The sequence below is a fragment of the Esox lucius genome, chromosome 4 (genome assembly GCF_011004845.1).
Source record: "Esox lucius isolate fEsoLuc1 chromosome 4, fEsoLuc1.pri, whole genome shotgun sequence".
NCBI classification, from domain to species: domain Eukaryota; kingdom Metazoa; phylum Chordata; class Actinopteri; order Esociformes; family Esocidae; genus Esox; species Esox lucius.
The window spans coordinates 34729693-34749053 of NC_047572.1; the positions used below are offsets into that span (position 1 = coordinate 34729693).

General features: G+C 44.0%; 2 protein-coding genes across 13 annotated transcripts in view; one reads left to right on the forward strand and one right to left on the reverse strand.

Moving 5' to 3' along the window:
• The window catches only part of hdx (highly divergent homeobox), a 19038-nt gene extending 9181 nt beyond the window's left edge, over nt 1-9857 (reverse strand). Inside the window, exons 1-5 of one of the 8 annotated variants that reach the window (XM_029119448.2) lie at nt 9611-9857; nt 7394-7747; nt 3780-3926; nt 1175-1261; nt 1-1144 (exon numbers count right to left, since the gene is read on the reverse strand). The exon at nt 1-1144 is cut by the window's left edge and continues 80 nt beyond it. In XM_029119448.2, coding sequence (XP_028975281.2) covers nt 1-1144; nt 1175-1261; nt 3780-3926; nt 7394-7462 — 1447 coding nt within the window. In that variant the 5' untranslated portion in view covers nt 7463-7747; nt 9611-9857. Of the gene's footprint in view, nt 1262-3779; nt 3956-7393; nt 7748-7916; nt 8315-9262; nt 9326-9379; nt 9459-9610 lie in introns of those variants that run through there. The other 7 variants (XM_029119449.2, XM_029119447.2, XM_029119443.2 and 4 more) reach the window with 7 other exon arrangements.
• Nucleotides 9858-13078: 3221 nt separating this feature from the next.
• The window catches only part of LOC105030213 (connector enhancer of kinase suppressor of ras 2), a 61564-nt gene continuing 55281 nt past the window's right edge, over nt 13079-19361 (forward strand). For all 5 annotated transcript variants that reach the window (XM_034291934.1, XM_029119491.2, XM_034291939.1 and 2 more), the window contains exon 1: nt 13079-13430. In XM_034291934.1, the coding sequence (XP_034147825.1) occupies nt 13367-13430 (64 nt within the window). In that variant the 5' untranslated portion in view covers nt 13079-13366. The remainder of the gene's footprint in view (nt 13431-19361) is intronic.

Genomic DNA, 19361 nt, shown 5'->3' on the forward strand with positions numbered 1-19361 from the left:
GGACCAGAGAGGGGGATGCCAGGCCACTTCTTTCCCCAGATCCCTCTCCACTGCTGGGGCTGATGCTGTCCCTCCCCCCTTGGCCTCTCTGGAGGTTCCCATGGGCTGCAGCTGCCATGTTGGATAACTCTTCCTCCCTCCGCCACTCATCCTCTTCATCACCTGTTTCCATGGCGATAGAGAGCCCGCCAATTGCGTCAGAGGGGCGGGGCCTCTGCCTCTCTTGCCTATTCCTATCAGAAGGCTGTCCTTGTCTTAGTACCTGTTCTTCACCCCTCTCTGATAGGCTGAACACCTGCTGTATACGAGGAGAGTGTTCTGGGGGAGGGTTGTGTGGAGGAGGGGGTTGGGGAGGGGGGGATGGGCAGGTCCTGGGGGGGTGAGTTGGAAGAGGCTGGGGTTTACTATGTGGTCTGGTCTGGGAGGAAGAGGGCCAGGGCCCAGACTGAACAGAACCATACTGTCTGGCCCAACTCCGAGGTACCCCTCCAACTGCACCCCCAGCTCGGGCCCCCCCCGTGGGGAAGCGCTCGGTTCTGGACACGCTGTAGAGTGGATGCCCAGGGGGTGTGGAGATGGAGGGTGGGGAGGAGAAGGAATGTGGTTTGAAGCGAGGTCCTGACACTGCATCCAACCTAGAGTGGAGCTGGATAGGGGTTGAGACAGAATTGTTCCTCCTGTGCTGTGATTGGTTGAGCAGAGTTTGATGGACATGTGCAGACAGCTCAGGGTCAGCGTGACTGAGAGGCTTTATGACAGGGCGCGGGCGAGACGAGGAGCCTAAAGAATATATCCCAGTGAGGATTACATCATTGTTGTTGTTGTTGTTGACAGAGCTGAGAGGAGAGGAAGGGGATGAGGAGGAAGAGGACTGATGGAGGAGGTGGGAGGAGCCTCTCTGGATGTTCCGAGCCACTGCCATCTCTGCTGTAAACATGGCGCCCGCTACTAGTGCGCCACCAGCAGCAGTGTGATTGGACAGAGCTCCTCCGGCCATGCAGTGATTGGACAGAGCTCCCCCAGCCTGGCCGTGATTGGACTGACCTCCCCCAGCCTGGCCGTGATTGGACTGACCTCCCCCAGCCTGGCCGTGATTGGACAGAGCTCCCCCAGCCTGGGCGTGATTGGACAGAGCTCCCCCAGCCTGGCCGTGATTGGACAGAGCTCCCCCAGCCTGGCCGTGATTGGATAAGGAGTGGGATACGGCCCCGTTCTGGTCGGCCCTGGAGGCCAGCTTCCGTCTTTTGTTTCCGACCCAAGTCTGCAGAAAGGCTCAGAGTTAACACCATGTACTACATAAGAACTAAGTCTGCAGAAAGGCTCAGAGTTAACACCATGTACTACATAAGAACTAAGTCTGCAGAAAGGGTCAGAGTTAACACCATGTACTACATAAGAACTAAGTCTGCAGAAAGGGTCAGAGTTAACACCATGTACTACATAAGAACTAAGTCTGCAGAAAGGGTCAGAGTTAACACCATGTACTACATAAGAACTAAGTCTGCAGAAAGGGTCAGAGTTAACACCATGTACTACATAAGAACTAAGTCTGCAGAAAGGCTCAGAGTTAACACCATGTACTACATAAGAACTAAGTCTGCAGAAAGGGTCAGAGTTAACACCATGTACTACATAAGAACTAAGTCTGCAGAAAGGGTCAGAGTTAACACCATGTACTACATAAGAACTAAGTCTGCAGAAAGGGTCAGAGTTAACACCATGTACTACATAAGAACTAAGTCTGCAGAGACACTATGATCAGTAATACTCAAAGCTGAAATACTATAATCATTGCAGAACCTCTTCCATCTAATGATTCAGTCAAATCGTAGTATTCATTATAGTACACCATAAAGTGGCACCTATAGCAGTTCGATTGGATAACCGTGTCAGAATTGGGCTATAATTGCTTGGCAGGTTTGCGAATGTGTAGTGTCAGTCCATCCATAACTTGACAATGAATTAGCTAGCTAGCACCAATATTACAAAGCAAATAGCAAGCCTAAGATCATGGCATAACAGCTGCATAGATACAGAATAGGATTCCACGATTTGGATAAAAAAATGTATCGTGATTTCTTTGACAAATATAATTACAGTAAATTTGCAATTTTCAAACATTGGTGTAAACAGAGTAGATAATCTCATTTAAAATAGAGATCATAGCCAACATAATGTGCAATCAAAATTAATAAAAATCAAAATGCTTTTTAAACATTTTACATAATTACCAATTTGAAGGTGCAGCCTGTGTCAAACTATTTAACTACTCATTTAATGCAATAGCGTTTGTATCGAGTTAGATATCTGCCAAAAGGTTAGGTGTACATGAGGTTGTTATGATCGTAAGAAAATCCATACAGAAATGTGTAAAAAAAGTCATATTTTCCTGTTGTTCACACTGCCTTTGGCTGTTACATTAGCATTCCTCGCGGAAAGTTTCAGTTGTAGTGTTAGCTCAAACTAACATTGAAAATCCATCAAGTTTTTAAACAAAATTAGTCCAGGAAAACCTACAGCACCCGCAAGGAAAACCATTATGGAAGTAATAATGTTAAGTGCATCTCATTCACCTTTTTTGGAGCTGAAAATTGCTTAAGTTTGTGATTTGGATATTGCACATGGCAATATCGTAAATCTGAATATAATTCAAATAATCGTGGAGCCCTAATACAAAGGTTATAAATCAACAAGTATATGATCATAACAGCTGTATACACTCACCTAAAGGATTATTAGGAACACCATACTAATACTGTGTTTGACCCCCTTTCGCCTTCAGAACTGCCTTAACTGACATGGTCAGAAACAATGCTCAGGTAGGCCGTGGCATTTAACAATGCCCAATTGGCACTAAGGGGCCTAAAGTGTGCCAAGAAAACATCCCCCACACCATTACACCACCACCACCAGCCTGCACAGTGGTAACAAGGCATAATGGATCCATGTTCTCATTCTGTTTACGCCAAATTCTGACTCTACCATCTGAATGTCTCAACAGAAATCGAGAGTCATCAGACCAGGCAACATTCTTCCAGTCTTCAACTGTGCAATTTTGGTGAGCTTGTGCAAATTGTAGCCTCTTTTTTGTAGTGGAGATGAGTGGTACCCGGTGGGGTCGTCTGCTGTTATAGCCCATCTGCCTCAAGGTTGTGCGTGTTGGGGCTTCACAAATGCTTTGCTGCATACCTCGGTTGTAACGAGTGGTTATTTCAGTCAAAGATGCTCTTCTATCAGCTTGAATCAGTCAGCCCATTCTCCTCTGACCTCTAGCATCAACAAGGCATTTTCGCCCACAGGACTGCCGCATACTGGATGTTTTTCCCTTTTCACACCATTCTTTGTAAACCCTAGAAATGGTTGTGCGTGAAAATCCCAGTAACTGAGCAGATTGTGAAATACTCAGACCAGCCCGTCTGGTACCAACAACCATGCCACGCTCAAAATGGCTTAAATCACCTTTGTTTCCCATTCTGACATTCCGTTTGGAGTTCAGGAGATTGTCTTGACCAGGACCACACCCCTAAATGCATTGAAGCAACTGCCATGTGATTGGTTGATTAGATAATTGCATTAATGAGAAATTTAACAGGTGTTCCTAATAATCCTTTAGGTGAGTGTATATAGAGGTTATAGATCAACAAGTGTATGATGATAACAGCTGAATAGACACCTTATAGATCAACAAGTGTATGGTAATAACAGCTGAATAGACATAGGTTATAGATCAACAAGTGTATGGTAATAACAGCTTTATAGTGGTAGAGGGCATGCCATACCCGCACCACGCTGAAGTCAAGCTTGGTCTCCTGAGCACACTGAAGGATCAGCTGGAAGCAGCTCTTGCTTTGATTAGTCATCCCGTTGTCATAGTATCGCTCCAGAACTCGTTGCTGCTCCAACGTGAACACAGACCGCAGGTTCATCTGAGGGAAACCAGTCATTGGTCAATAAACTAGAAAACGGAAACAAACCCATATTAATTTAGGAATTGATTTAATTGGTGCTTGCACCACTAGAACTTCATGGAGGTCTTCTCTCATTTTAGCAGTGCTCCCATTACCACTGAAGTAAATGTAAAGAAATACAGGTGGAGTTATGCAAAATGGTAATGTCCTCAGACATGTTGCTGTTATGTTTGCACTTGTTAATAAAGCATCTCATACTCTTGAAGCAGAATTAACCTTCATTACTGATGCCCCTTTAACCCTTCGGTGATAAGCTTTAACATGTAGACAACACGTAATATGGATACATTATGTGAGCGTTTGGACTGCTTATACCCTGTGGACCATCCAGCCTGACTGGGGTTTGGGCAGGGAACAACAGAATATGTTTTTTTCCCTGCCCTCAAAAACTGGTCAGGCTGGGCATTTGGGAGGTCAGTTTTGCAGAAGCCAGTAACACAGAGAAGTACACAATGACCTTGTAATGAGGAGCTAAAGAAAAGATACAAAAAAACTATTCAGAGTTAAGGCTCGAGGCTGGCGCCTTCACAGCCCTGTATATCCCCCGATAATATAATGCTCCAAGTTAACGCAGTACAACTTATGTGGACTATGTCACTTCAAACTCAATTCAAGTAACTTCCTGTGTTATCCCTTCTACTAGTCCATTATCCAAACCTCTATTGGTTAGACGTTCCAAACCTTTCTACTAGTCCATTATCCAAACCTCTATTGGTTAGAGGTTGTAAACTCCTTCACTAGTCCATAAGCCATACTCCCCATGGTTAGAAGTTCTATAAAATGGTGATGTACATGTGAATATTAACTGATTAAATATAATTGAAAAAAGAAATTCATGATTTCCTAGGTTTAGGAATGTAAAACTGCTCTAAACATTCCATTACAAAGTTGTGGCTGTTTCATTATTGTTAGTATTCTGGTTAAAGTTTCATTATTGTTTGACCTCATCAAAGTCATCAACAACCTCCTCACTGTGGCTGACTTCAGCCATTTTAACATCATGCTTCTCATAGACCTCTCTGCTACACTATTCTCCTCAAACACAGAGAAACAGCCCTTGATTTGTTATGATCCTAACTGGCAAACAGGAAGCAGTTTGTGTCATTTGGAGACATTAAATACCCCTACCCCTGTCAATCTAGGCGTATCTCAGGTTCCGTGCTTAGAGCCCTGCTGTTCATCATCTGCATGCTACCCCTGGACCAGATCACCTGACACCCTGGTCTTACATTCCACTGTTACGCAGATGACATCCAGATTTACATCCACACCAAACCCAACTCATACTTCCCTGTACCATATCTAACCAACAGTCTCAAGGACATTAAAAGCTGGATTCTAATCTATTCAAACTTAACAACAAATAAACTGAGATCATGTTGGTGGCCCCGACGGCTGTTCTTAAGTGATCTTGTGAGCCATGACAGCAGCTCCATCTGCCCAACCTCCCAAGTCAAGAATCGGGTGTCACCTTAGACCCAAGTTTCTCCTTTGAGCCCCCTACACCGAGAGATATCCCCCTGAGACATCCCCCTACACCGAACCACCTTCACTGAGAAGACATCCCCCTACACCGAACCACCTTCACTGAGAAGACATCCCCCTACACCGAACCACCTTCACTGAGAAGACATCCCCCTACACCGAACCACCTTCACTGAGAACACATCCCCCTACACCGAACCACCTTCACTGAGAACACATCCCCCTACACCGAACCACCTTCACTGAGAACACATCCCCCTACACCGAACCACCTTCACTGAGAACACATCCCCCTACACCGAACCACCTTGACTAAGAACACATCCCCCTACACCGAACCACCTTGACTAAGAACACATCCCCCTACACCGAACCACCTTGACTAAGAACACATCCCCCTACACCGAACCACCTTGACTAAGAACACATCCCCCTACACCGAACCACCTTGACTAAGAACACATCCCCCTACACCGAACCACCTTCACTGAGAACACATCCCCCTACACCGAACCACCTTCACTGAGAACACATCCCCCTACACCGAACCACCTTCACTGAGAACACATCCCCCTACACCGAACCACCTTCACTGAGAACACATCCCCCTACACCGAACCACCTTGACTAAGAACACATCCCCCTACACCGAACCACCTTCACTGAGAACACATCCCCCTACACCGAACCACCTTGACTAAGAACACATCCCCCTACACCGAACCACCTTGACTAAGAACACATCCCCCTACACCGAACCACCTTGACTAAGAACACATCCCCCTACACCGAACCACCTTGACTAAGAACACATCCCCCTACACCGAACCACCTTCACTGAGAACACATCCCCCTACACCGAACCACCTTCACTGAGAACACATCCCCCTACACCGAACCACCTTCACTAAGACATCCCCCTACACCGAACCACCTTCACTGGGAACACATCCCCCTACACCGAACCACCTTCACTGGGAACACATCCCCCTACACTGAACCATCTTCACTGGGAACACATCCCCCTACACCGAACCACCTTCACTGGGAACACATCCCCCTACACTGAACCACCTTCACTGGGAACACATCCCCCTACACCGAACCACCTTCACTGGGAACACATCCCCCTACACCGAACCACCTTCACTTGGATCAAGTTCTGTATTAACCATATGATCATGGTCCTCACATACAAGGCTCTTCTTGACCTTGCCCCATTACCTATTCGATCTCCACATGAACACACCTTTGCGTAGTCTCTGCTTCACTGACTCTTGGACATCGGGCATTTAGCACAATACTGAACTCTGGTACTCCCTCAAATCACCCACAACTTGGACTCCCTTTATTACTTTCAAAACTGGCTTTTTCAGCCAGGTTTCTCATTCAGCGTAGCCTGGTCCCCATTCATTTCTAGCTAAGCAACGGTTTTATTTATTATTTTTTTATTCATGTTTCTTGCTGTTTTCTATTGCTGTACAGTGTCCTTGGGTTTTTTGTAGGCACTTTAAATCCAGTGTAGTATTATTATTACTGTAAGCATTCAGCTAAGAGTTTTAATAGGCTACTGTTAGCATTTGGGTAATTGTTTTATTAATGTTACCATTCTAGTAGCAGTTTTATTACTGTTAGTATTCTGGTAGCTATGCTAAAAATATAAAAATATTTAGCATTCTAGAAAATAATACTCAACTTCAGACATCAGCAGTTTAGCCACCTTAAAGGGCACATTCTTATCTATGAATTTAACGACATAAGATTAAAGTGACCAAGTACTTTTGGTCCAGGGCTGTAACATTGTACATTTTCATTTAACAGACACTTTTATCCTGCGCTACTTACAGTAGTAAGAAGTTTATCCAGTCAGTCTTTGAAATGTTGTGCTCTACCATCTGAGCAACATGAAAATCTATTCTACAGAGGGTTTCTCAACTCACCGTCTGCAGGCCTCGTTTCTCCTGCCATGCGTCCATGCTGCTGCTACTGCAGGGGAATAGATCCGCCATTCAGCAGGCCTGGAGCAGAATCACCAGTAGAGCCTGGAGCAGAACCAACAGTAGAACCTGGAGCAGAACCACCAGTAGAGCCTGGAGCAGAACCACCAGTAGAGCCTGGAGCAGAACCACCAGTAGAGCCTGGAGCAGGAAAGCAAAAGCCCTCTGGCTGTGTGTTTGTCTGGGCGCTACCGTGTTCTGGCTGCCGTGCGGGTCATGCTAGCTTAGTCTCCTGGGCTGCAGTAGGCACGGGGAGAGACATGAAGGGTCCATTTGCCTCTGTCTGTGTCCACGGTTCTGAAAGTAGAAACAAAAATTACTTAACTGCAGATATGTTTAAAATATGCCCTGCAGTCTAAAGGATTTAATGAAACAGAAATAATAATATATAGGATCAGAAAAAAACACTCCAGAACTCTTGACTTTTTTAAACTGAATAAAATATTAAGGGTTATAATCGACTTACATAAAAAAAATACATTTCTGGCCAGCAACTCGCTTTGGACCAAGAAACTAGTTCTACAGAAGTCTGCATGTCCCTCCTGATGTTGCCGTTGAATACTCTGCTGTTAATCACATTGATACTGTATAATTCCACATTTTTGTTAAAAGGTTTTGAGGAACACCATACAGGTGTACAAATGTTCAGTGCTTCACCACTGGTTATCATGTCCTGGGGATTAACCCATGTACTAGATGTATTCCAGAGCAAGCACCCCTAAAACCACTTGTCAACTAACTATCATGCACATGAATGCTTCATTCAGCTGAGCTAGTTCAAGGCAAAACAAAAAGGGTTTGAGAATCACTGCTCAGTGAAACAAGCCGATCACCAGCCCCTAATTCTTTATTCTTCTGGGAAACCCTGACATATCCTATTGCTCAGATTATGGAACCATACAATAGATTAAGATTTATACTGGCTAGTCTGAGACATTGTTGGCTCATGGTCTGGCTTTTATCTAACCACAGATTCAGACATCATGATTGCTTGAAAGTTGAGCTAAAGCTGCCCTTCTGATTTGAACTCACTGACAGCAAGTCAAAAGCCCTGGATCAGATTTCACCTGGCCACTATGAACATTGAAAGATGTAGGAAATAGGCCAGGAAACAGGTTGTCATAGCAGCATCCCTCATTGTACTGGCATATATGTAGTCATACGGAGGGGAGACACTGTTTTGCAATCATTAGTAGGCTGAAAGGGAGACCTCTGTTCCTAGGACAAGTTAATTAGCTGGGAGTATGGATGTTTAGCTGGTTAGGCCCTGGAGTAGAGCTAGCTAGTTAGCCGGGTGTTCCAAGGAGTAGATCTAGCTCGCTAGTTGAGCAGGTCATACTAAGTCATTCCTTGCCTTGGGTACCATGTGAGATATGCATGTTTCCGCCACTATGACCATGGGTTGGTTACGACGAATGGAGAAGAATCAACTGTGTGGAGACATGCAACTGAACTGTTTAGGTTTCAATAACAGGTACTTGCTAACTAGCTTGCTAACATTTGCGCACTCTACCTAAATCAAAATAAGTTCATGATACCTAGATAAAGTTATCCTAAACAAATATACAACATTAGCTACTACGTGGTCGCAAAGTTAGAGCACATTGTAGAAAAGCGTTTTCGAAAAGAAACACTTTATAATGTTACCTAGCTAACGTTGGCAATAAGACTAGATTAGCCACTCAAAGCAACTGTGCTAATGACGTTCGCTAGCTAGCTTCCCATACACCCCCATTTTGGCAAGCTCACTGCGCATGGCCACTGAATGAAAAAATGGAAACATTGCAAAGCGAATTGATATAGAAAACGCACATCCACCCATTCCACCACAAGGGCAGACAGAGAGAGGAGCAGAAATAGGATTCCCACGCAGGAAGCGGAATGATAGGCTGTAACTTTACGACTGCTAGAATGAAGACAACCAACAACCTGCAGAAAGCGCCGGAGAAAAACAATTGAATCCCGCGTACAGGACGCCAGAGTAGATCCAGGCCAAGGCAGCCATAGTCAGGCCACTGGATCCGACTAAACTTTTCCGTTGAATCTCTGATTTCTCTCGTCTTATCATGGTCACTCTCCCTGACCCCCGGCTAGAGCGGACTTAAGCTGAAACACATCGAAATCTGTCACAGTGATTAGTCAAATCAGTGTGACATGTACCTGTTTTTGCTGTCAAATCAACGACCGCTCGAATTCAGTAGATTTCTTCAGCAGTCCCCTCGCCAGACAATGAAATCAAAACGTCCGATCATCAATTCTAATCATGATCGTGACGTAGTAGCAGACAGAAGCCAATGGGAGATCGCGATCAGGGCTGTGACATTCAGCACAGTGATGTCCCGCCCAGCTGTGACATTGTGGGGGAGAAGGGAGAAGAGAGTAAAGGGAAGTATAAGGGGTTACAGTGAAAAGACATGTTACGCTAAAAAGTCGATTCCAGTTGTTCGTCTAATCAACTATATAGCACAGCATTTTATTATCAGCAAATGTTGTCTCACCTGGCTATCTTTCCGGTTCGGACCGTAAGGAGAGTAACAATTGACTTAGCAGCAGGTATTTTCAGATCCTAATAAATTATCAAGATGTGCATATTATCCTTTTGCAGGTAAATTCTGAAAGGGGTTATGTGTAGCTTAGGTATAACTGTCCATGATAATGGTCATATAATATACCACTACATTTGAGTAGGTATTACCTCTTCATATCACTGTTAAAATGTAATTACACATATAAACAGTTTTTACAGTGATAGCCTTTTAGATGTACAACCTTTATAACACTGATAGCCTTTTAGACAAAGATACTTTATAATACTGATAGCCTTTTAGGCATAGATACTTTATAACACTGATAGCCTTTTAGACATAGATACTTTATAACACTGATATCCTTTTAGACATAGAGCCTTTATAACACTGATAGCCCAGTGTTCTAGGTTTGAACCCATGCTGAAGCTCTGTACACTGGAGGCCATGTTCTAGAGCATTGGAACACTTGGCCACAAGAATGTTTAGGTTTCAATGAAACTGTTCAAATTCAATGCAGTCATGAAGTCTGGTAGAATTAAATCAAGTCCCAATGTTGAATGTCTCTTATCACTCTCTTTTCTCTCTATTTGGCTGGAATCAAGTGTTGAGCATCTTAATAGTAAAGTTTCAACTGCTAGCATTTTAGAACTCTACTAGTAGGCGTATAACGGCACCACCATTGTTATTTTACATTAGTAGGCTTATAGAGGCCACCGCCACCACCATTACTCTACATTAGAAGGCCTGTTGGAGGAGGTCACCACAATCATTAATTTACATTAGAAGGCCTGCATAGGAGATCACCACAATCATCAATCAATCAAATGTATTTATAAAGCAGTTTTTACAACAGCAGTTTTCACAAAGTGCTTTACAGAGACACCCAGCCTTAAACCCCAAGGAGCAAACAACAGTAGTGTTGAATTTCAGTGGCTAGGAAAAACTCCCTAAGAAGGTCGAATTTTAGGAAGAAACCTAGAGAGGACCCAGGCTCAGAGGGGTGACCAGTCCTCTTCTGGCTGTGCCGGGTGAGATATTAAGAGTCCAATTGGAATAATAAATACATTTCTCTGGGATAAATCCAGAGTCTATTTGATTTTAGACTAGGTCAGAAGTATGACCAGGTGGACAAGGACAGGGACAGCAACGGGCCACCCAAACCAGGTAATCCGCAGGTGTGGACCAGGACCTCATCTCCTAAAATTTAAAACTGGAGGAGACTGAAAAAAAGTTAGTAGTGCATTCGTCATATCCCCCAGCACAATAATATAGCAGCGTAACACCTTGGAACTGAGACGGAGGGGTCCGGTGACACTGTGGCCCTACCTGGGGGAGGCCCCGGACAGGGCCCAAAAGGCCCTGTCATTACTCTACATTAGAAGGCCTGTATAGGGGGTCACCACAATCATTACTCTACATTAGAAGGCCTGTATAGGAGGTCACCACAATCATTATTCTACATAAGTAGGTCTGTATGGGAGGTCACCACAATCATTACTCTATATTAGAAGGCCTGTGGAGGAGGTCACCACAATCATTACTTGACATTTGTAGGCCTGTATAGGAGGTCACCACAATCATTACTTGACATTAGTTGGCTTGTATAGGAGGTCACCACAATCATTACTTGACATTAGTTGGCTTGTATAGGAGGTCACCACAATCATTAATTGACATTTGTAGGCCTGTATAGGAGGTCACCACAATCATTACTTGACATTAGTAGGCCTGTATAGGAGGTCACCACAATCATTACTTTACATAAGTAGGTCTGTATAGGAGCTCACCACAATCATTACTTTACATTAGTAAGCCAGTGGAGTAGGTCACCACAATCATTACTTCAGAGACATCTGCTTTACATTCTAAATGCACTCATTCTGTAGCTGAGGCCAGGAGCACTGAGGAATTCAGTCTGACAAAGCTTGTGGATCCCAGGATTGTGTAAACATAATCAATGAAATAACACATACTATCTTTGTAATGTATGGTTTAATGATCTTTACTGCCTGTTACTGGATGACAAAAAAATTTGCCATTGCAAACAGAAATCATTATACCACATGGCTTCTGTAAGTCATATTAACAGACCTGGCCATAAGTCATGTTCTTATTACACCTGGCCATACGTTATGTTTTTATTAGACCTGACCATAACTCGTTATCAGACCTGGCCATAAGTCATGTTCTTATTACACCTGGCCATACGTTATGTTTTTATTACACCTGACCATAACTCGTTATCAGACCTGGCCATAAGTCATGTTCTTATTACACCTGGCCATACGTTATGTTTTTATTACACCTGGCCATACGTTATGTTTTTATTAGACTTGGGGTAAATCATTTCATTGATAAAAATTGCCATATATGTTATTATTATTCCTGGCCATTAGTCATGTTTTTGTTAAACCAGGCCATAAATCATGTTATTATCAGACCTGACCATAACTCGTTATCAGACCTGGCCATAAGTCATGTTATAATTAAACCAGGCCATTATTATCAGACATGGCCATAACTCACGTTATTATCAGAATTGACCACAAGTCATGTCATTATTAAACCATGCCATATATGTTATTATTACAGTTGGTCATATGTAAAAAAATATATTTTTCATATTTTCTTTGTTAACTTAATTCCACCTCCTTTGACAGTAGCCCTCACAGTTGTATAGGTGAGTGTATGTGTACAAGTGTGCGTGTGTGGTAGCCTACGCAGCTGCACAACATAGCATGAGCGCGGTTGCTCCATATCTCGCACTCAACGTAGGGGGATGGGGTGGGGGGCAGGGTTCCTCCAGATCTCGCGCTCTACATCGGGTGATGGGGTGGGGGGCAGGGTTCCTCCAGATCTCGCGCTCTACGTCGGGTGATGGGGTGGGGGGCAGGGTTCCTCCATATCTCGCGCTCAACGTCGGGTGATGGGGTGGGGGGCAGGGTTCCTCCATATCTCGCGCTCTACGTCGGGTGATGGGGTGGGGGGCAGGGTTCCTCCATATCTCGCGCTCAATGTCGGGTGATGGGGTGGGGGGCAGGGTTCCTCCATATCTCGCGCTCTACGTCGGGTGATGGGGTGGGGGGCAGGGTTGCTCTCTCCATCACTCACCGACTCTCGATTCACTGCTTGTGTGGCGACACAAGAGGGATAAAGAGCGTGCGCGCGTAAATTGCACCACGGCATTCTGTTCACCAAATCTGCACGGGCAAAGCCCTGATGAACAGCATCAAAGCAGAAGAACGCGTATTTTGCCTCTAACCCGGTAATGATCAGCAAGTATCCAGATGTGATGTGAGGTTTTTGGCTTCTTCTACCTTCTTCTCCTGATCTGGCGGTGCTGCTGTCAGTGCCGTGCTTTGGTGAACTGGGAGATAGGAGACTCGTCATGGCTCTGGTAATGGAACCAGTTAGTAAATGGACTGCCAAACAGGTGCTGGACTGGATGAAAGGTAATCAAATGATTTAATGACCTGACATCATAGCTCATTAACTCTGATTGATTAACCAAGATGATGACTGTGATCAAAACAAGCGCTTGATAGTTTAGCCTACAGATTATGGAATATGCAGTCTGTGGTCAATAAAACCTATAGACTATAAAACATCTTGTCTGTGGTCAGTTCAACCTATAGATTATAGAACATCTAGACTATAGTCAGTTCAACCCATAGATTATAGAACAATTTATCTGTGGTCAGTTTAACCTGTAGATTACAGAACATCTTGCCTGTTGTCAGTTTAACCTATAGATTATAGAACATCTAGCCTGTAGTAAATTAAACCTATAGATTATAGAACACGTAGTCTGTAGTCAGTTCAACCTATAGATTATAGAACATCTAGTCTGTAGTAAATTAAACCTATAGATTATAGAACATCTAGTCTATGGTCAGTTGAACTTATATCTTGTAAAACATCCAGTCTATGGTCAGTTGAACCTATAGCTTGTTAAACATCTTGTCTGTCGTCAGTTTAACCCTGCGGCTGAAGACAGGGTTTCTGTTGCGTTTCAACAGCTTGAAATATTCACTGCCTTTGACCTATTTAAAGGTTTCTATCATATCCCTATTCTGCTCCCCCTTCTCTCCACTCCCTTCTTAATCTCACCTCCTCTCCCTAACCTACCTCTTTCCCCTACCTCATCTTCCCCTTCCTCACTTCTCCCTACCTTACCTCTTCCACCTACCTCACCTCCTCTCACTACCTCAACTCCATTTTCCTTACCTCCTCTCCCTAACTCCCTCCCCCTCACTCACCTCCCAATTCCTCACCTCCTCCCCGGCTCACATCCCCTTTCCTCACCATCTCTCCCTACCTCCTTTTCTCCTCTCCTTTTCTACGTATTTTTGGGTCACAATATAACAAAATGTCAAAGTGAAAAATAAAATCTCCAAATTGTTCTGAATTAATTACATATATAAAACAGAAAATAATAGATTACATAAAAATTCACCCCTTCAGTCAATAGAAACATCTTTGGCACCAATTACAGCAATGAGTCTTTACTATCTTACAACTGGATACAGCAATTTTTGCCCATTCTTCTTTGCATAATTGGTCAAGTGTCAGTGGACCAATTAATTGGTGTCCAAATATTCTTAATTCGATTGAGGTCCAGGCTTTGACTGGGCCACTTCAGGACACAGACCTTTTTTTCAAGTAAAGAAGCATCCCCATAGCATGATGCGGCCACCACCATGCTTCATGGTAGGGATGGTATTCTCAGGTTTAGGTGCAGTGCTATGCAAACATGGATCTTAGTGTTGAGGCCAAAAAGCTCTACTTTGGTCTCTTCTGACCATATAATCTTCCACTTGATCCCATAGTCTCTCTTATGCCTTCTGGCACAGCTCATTGTCTCCTGATCACTAAGTGAATTTCTTTGTTTGTCTACTGCTCATCATTTATTGTCACAGTGTCACTGTTTGTTACCGGTGCAGTGACAAGCTGTCTTTTTGTTTTTGTACATTAGACACATTTTGAGAGTTTTCTGGCCACCACCTGTCTTTTGTTTAAATATATTAAAACCATTTTGGGTTCCCACATTTGTTTCCACACTTGTGGAAACAAGAAAGGCGACAGAATAAACAACCTTACAAACATGGAAGCAGCAGAACTGAAAGACACAGTGGGAGAACAGGGTTGCCTGCTTGAACAACACCATCAACAGCTCTCTCAACTAAGAGCAGCCATGGTGGAAATGCTGGAACGCTTGCAGCGCCAGGACACCCTACCGGGCCCTTCAGCAGATCCTCCTGAGGATGTGTCTATCCCTGACCGCTCAGCTGATACAGGGTCTGGGCCTGGCTACAATGCCCATCTGTCTCTTCGGCTGATACAGGGTCTGGGCCTGGCTACAATGCCCATCTGTCTCTTCGGCTGATACAGGGTCTGGGCCTGGCTACAATGCCCATCTGTCTCTTCGGCTGATACAGGGTCTGGGCCACAATGCCTATCTGTTTCTTCAGGAGAAGTTTGATGAGAACGCGGCTTGTTGCCAAGGTTTCTTCCTTCAGTACAAACTTAATTTTTCCCATCAGTCAGGAGCACCGACCTCATGGAAAATGAGAATAGCCATCCTGATTTCGTTTTTGACAAACTGAGCTCTGGACTGGGCCACGGCGATTTGGGAGAGAGTTGGGGCAGTGGTGGAATGTTATGAGACTTTCTGGACCTTATTCCTCATTACTTTTAAACTCAGAAATGCTTATTTTGTGACCCTAGAAACAGAGTTTTGTTAGCAGATCTCACAGTGAACCTTGACCGCTGTATGTTCATAACCCCCCAAAAAGACATCATGTCCTCCTAAGTTTAAACAGGGCAAGAGACAGGGAAATTTAGAAAGTGCTTTCCTTAGATCCACAAGGATTTACAGTGGAGAAGTAGAACTGAGTGGAGAAGGAGCTTAACTACAGGACACCCTAATGGTTATATTGGTAGCTAAACTACAGGACAGCCTAGTGGTTATATTGGTAGCTAAACTACAGGACAGCCTAATGGTTATATTGGTAGCCAAACTACAGGACAGCCTAATAATTATATTGGTAGCCAAACTACAGGACAGCCTAGCGGTTATATTGGTAGCTAAACTACAGGACAGCCTAATAATTATATTGGTAGCCAAACTACAGGACAGCCTAGCGGTTATATTGGTAGCTAAACTACAGGACAGCCTAATGGTTATATTGGTAGCCAAACTACAGGACAGCCTAATAATTATATTGGTAGCTAAACTACAGGACAGCCTAATAGTTATATTGGTAGCTAAACTACAGGAGAGCCAAGTGGTTATATTGGTAGCTAAACTACAGGACAGCCTAATGGTTATATTGGTAGCTGAACTACAGGACAGCCTAATGATTATATTGGTAGCTAAACTACAGGACAGCCTAATGGTTATATTGGTAGCTAAACAAAAGGACAGCCTAATGATTATATTGGTAGCTAAACTACAGGACAGCCTAATGATTATATCGGTAGCTAAACTACAGGAGAGCCAAGTGGTTATATTGGTAGCTAAACTACAGGACAGCCTAATGGTTATATTGGTAGCTGAACTACAGGACAGCCTAATGATTATATTGGTAGCTAAACTACAGGACAGCCTAATGGTTATATTGGTAGCTAAACAAAAGGACAGCCTAATGGTTATATTGGTAGCTAAACAAAAGGACAGCCTAATGATTATATTGGTAGCTAAACTACAGGACAGCCTAATGATTATATCGGTAGCCAAACAACAGGACATGCCTGTCTCATGGTTGCTGCAACCGATTTGGTACTAACCTCCACAAATATTCAATAGTATAAGGCATGTAGACGATTATGGATTAGTTATGCAAACGCATCAAGCATGTTCACAGATAGACCCCGGGGGGGTCTGAAACTGCATCTTTCACCTCAGACTCTAGAAGTGGCCTTTTGTCCCATTGGTGTCTTGGGAGACCTCTTTTTTCATTTCAGCCCATTCCGCTCGAAAGGTGTGTGCACGGCCCTGAAACGCTGTGTTTATCGTAATCTGTATGAACACATTTTTTCAGAAATGTTAACACCTTTATCGGGGTCCTAACCATAGAACCAGCCAGTCGCCTTCCCCTACATCTTTGAAACAATTTTCACTTCACTAGTCCCTTTAGGTTGCCTGATATCAGACGCGTCCATGTAAACAGTATTTATTGGGGTATTTATTGAGAATTATTTTAGCAAATCATGTAAACAGAATAGGAAAAGAAATAGATAGGGAGTGTTTACAGAGCGGGGAGAGAGGAAGACCAAGAAAGAAAAGGAGACAGGAGAGAGGAAGACCAAGAAAGAAAAGGAGACAGGAGAGAGGAAGACCAAGAAAGAAAAGGAGACAGGAGAGAGGAAGACCAAGAAAGAAAAGGAGACAGGAGAGAGGAAGACCAAGAAAGAAAAGGAGACAGGAGAGAGGAGACAGAGAAAGGGGAAGAGAAAAAAGGAAAGAAATAAAGGAGGGAGAGGGGGAATGAGAAACTGAAAGAGAGAAAATATAGAGGTGAGAGGAAAGGAAATGGGAGAGAGAGGGGGCAGATTGTGTTAGAAATAGGGGTGCGAGAGAAGAAGATTGAGGGGGAGTGAAAGCAAGAGACACATGGAGAAAAGGAGAAAGGGTTGTGTTTCTGTATCTTCAGTCTGTGTTTTGTTGTTATTACATCTAAATGATTTAAAGCAGCAGCCTTATTATAGGACCCTCACACACACTCACACACACACACACACACTCACACAAGTTTATATGGCTATCCTCATGTGGACCAGAAAATAGAAATTGCATGCTCCCTTGCCCTAATCTTAACCCTAAACGTATCCTTACCCTAACTCTAACCTTAACCTAAATAAAATAAAATGTATGCCTAAACTTTTCCTAGATGTAAAGCCTTAACCTTAACCCTAAACGTAACCAACAAACCCCAATTCTGACTCTAAAATGAATTGTAAATTTGATCCAAAACCTAAACCCTGAGCCGGAAATTTACTTTTGCCTCATGGGGACCTCTGGTTTTACTATACTCATGGGGACATTTGTTCCCCATGAGTATAGATAGACCTAAAACACACCCATACACATGTAAACACATACACACAGTTTCCAGATTAGGAGAGAGAACCTTGATATAATGCTCTCTCTAAGTGCTATGGTCTGGAACGCATGAGTGTGTGTTCCCCATCTCGTGACACGTGCTGTGACTTCACTGTGATCAGATCTTGAATGGTTGTCATGGTGACAGTTGCCCCACTTAGACTTTCTGCTCCAGAGTGGAGGGCTGAGTGTGTGTGAGGGTCCTATAATAAGGGCTGAGTGTGTGTGAGGGTCCTATAATAAGGGCTGAGTGTGTGTAAGGGTCCTATAATAAGGGCTGAGTGTGTGTGAGGGTCCTATAATAAGGGCTGAGTGTGTGTGAGGGTCCTATAATAAGGGCTGAGTGTGTGTGAGGGTCCTATAATAAGGGCTGAATGTGTGTGTGAGGGTCCTATAATAAGGGCTGAGTGTTTGTGAGCGTCCTATAATAAGGGCTGAATGTGTGTGTGAGGGTCCTATAATAAGGGCTGAATGTGTGTGTGTGAGGGTCCTATAATAAGGGCTGAGTGTGTGTGAGAGTCCTATAATAAGGGCTGAGTGTGTGTGTGAGGGTCCTATAATAAGGGCTGAATGTGTGTGTGTGAGGGTCCTATAGTAAGGGCTGAGTGGGTGTGAGGGTCCTAAGGGCTGAGTGTGTGAGGGTCCTATAATAAGGGCTGAATGTGTGTGTGTGAGGGTCCTATAGTAAGGGCTGAGTGGGTGTGAGGGTCCTAAGGGCTGAGTGTGTGAGGGTCCTATAATAAGGGCTGAATGTGTGTGTGTGAGGGTCCTATAGTAAGGGCTGAGTGGGTGTGAGGGTCCTAAGGGCTGAGTGTGTGAGGGTCCTATAATAAGGGCTGGCTGCTAGAATCCTAACCAGAACAAAAAAATGTGAACACATTACTCCTGTACTATCGTCCTTACACTGGCTGCCTGTTAGGGTTAGGGCTGATTTTAAGGTTTAACTGTTAACCTATATATCAATACATGGACTTGCTCCTACTTACCTTGCTGGAATGATCCTTACATACCTACACGTAACCTATGATTGCAAGATGCAGGCCTTTTAATTGTACCTAGAATTTCTAAACAAACAGCCGGAGGCAGGGGCTTTTCTCATAGAGCTCCACTACTGTGGAATGATCTGCCAATTAAGGTTAGAAATTCAAACTAATCTCTACAGCACGGTTTATGATTAGGTATAGCCTGGCCTAGGGGCGTGAAGGTGACCACAAGGCTTGATACTGTCCACCCTTGCTGTCTTGCCAGGTGGGCTCTCGTCGCCACTGGGATGCCCTCC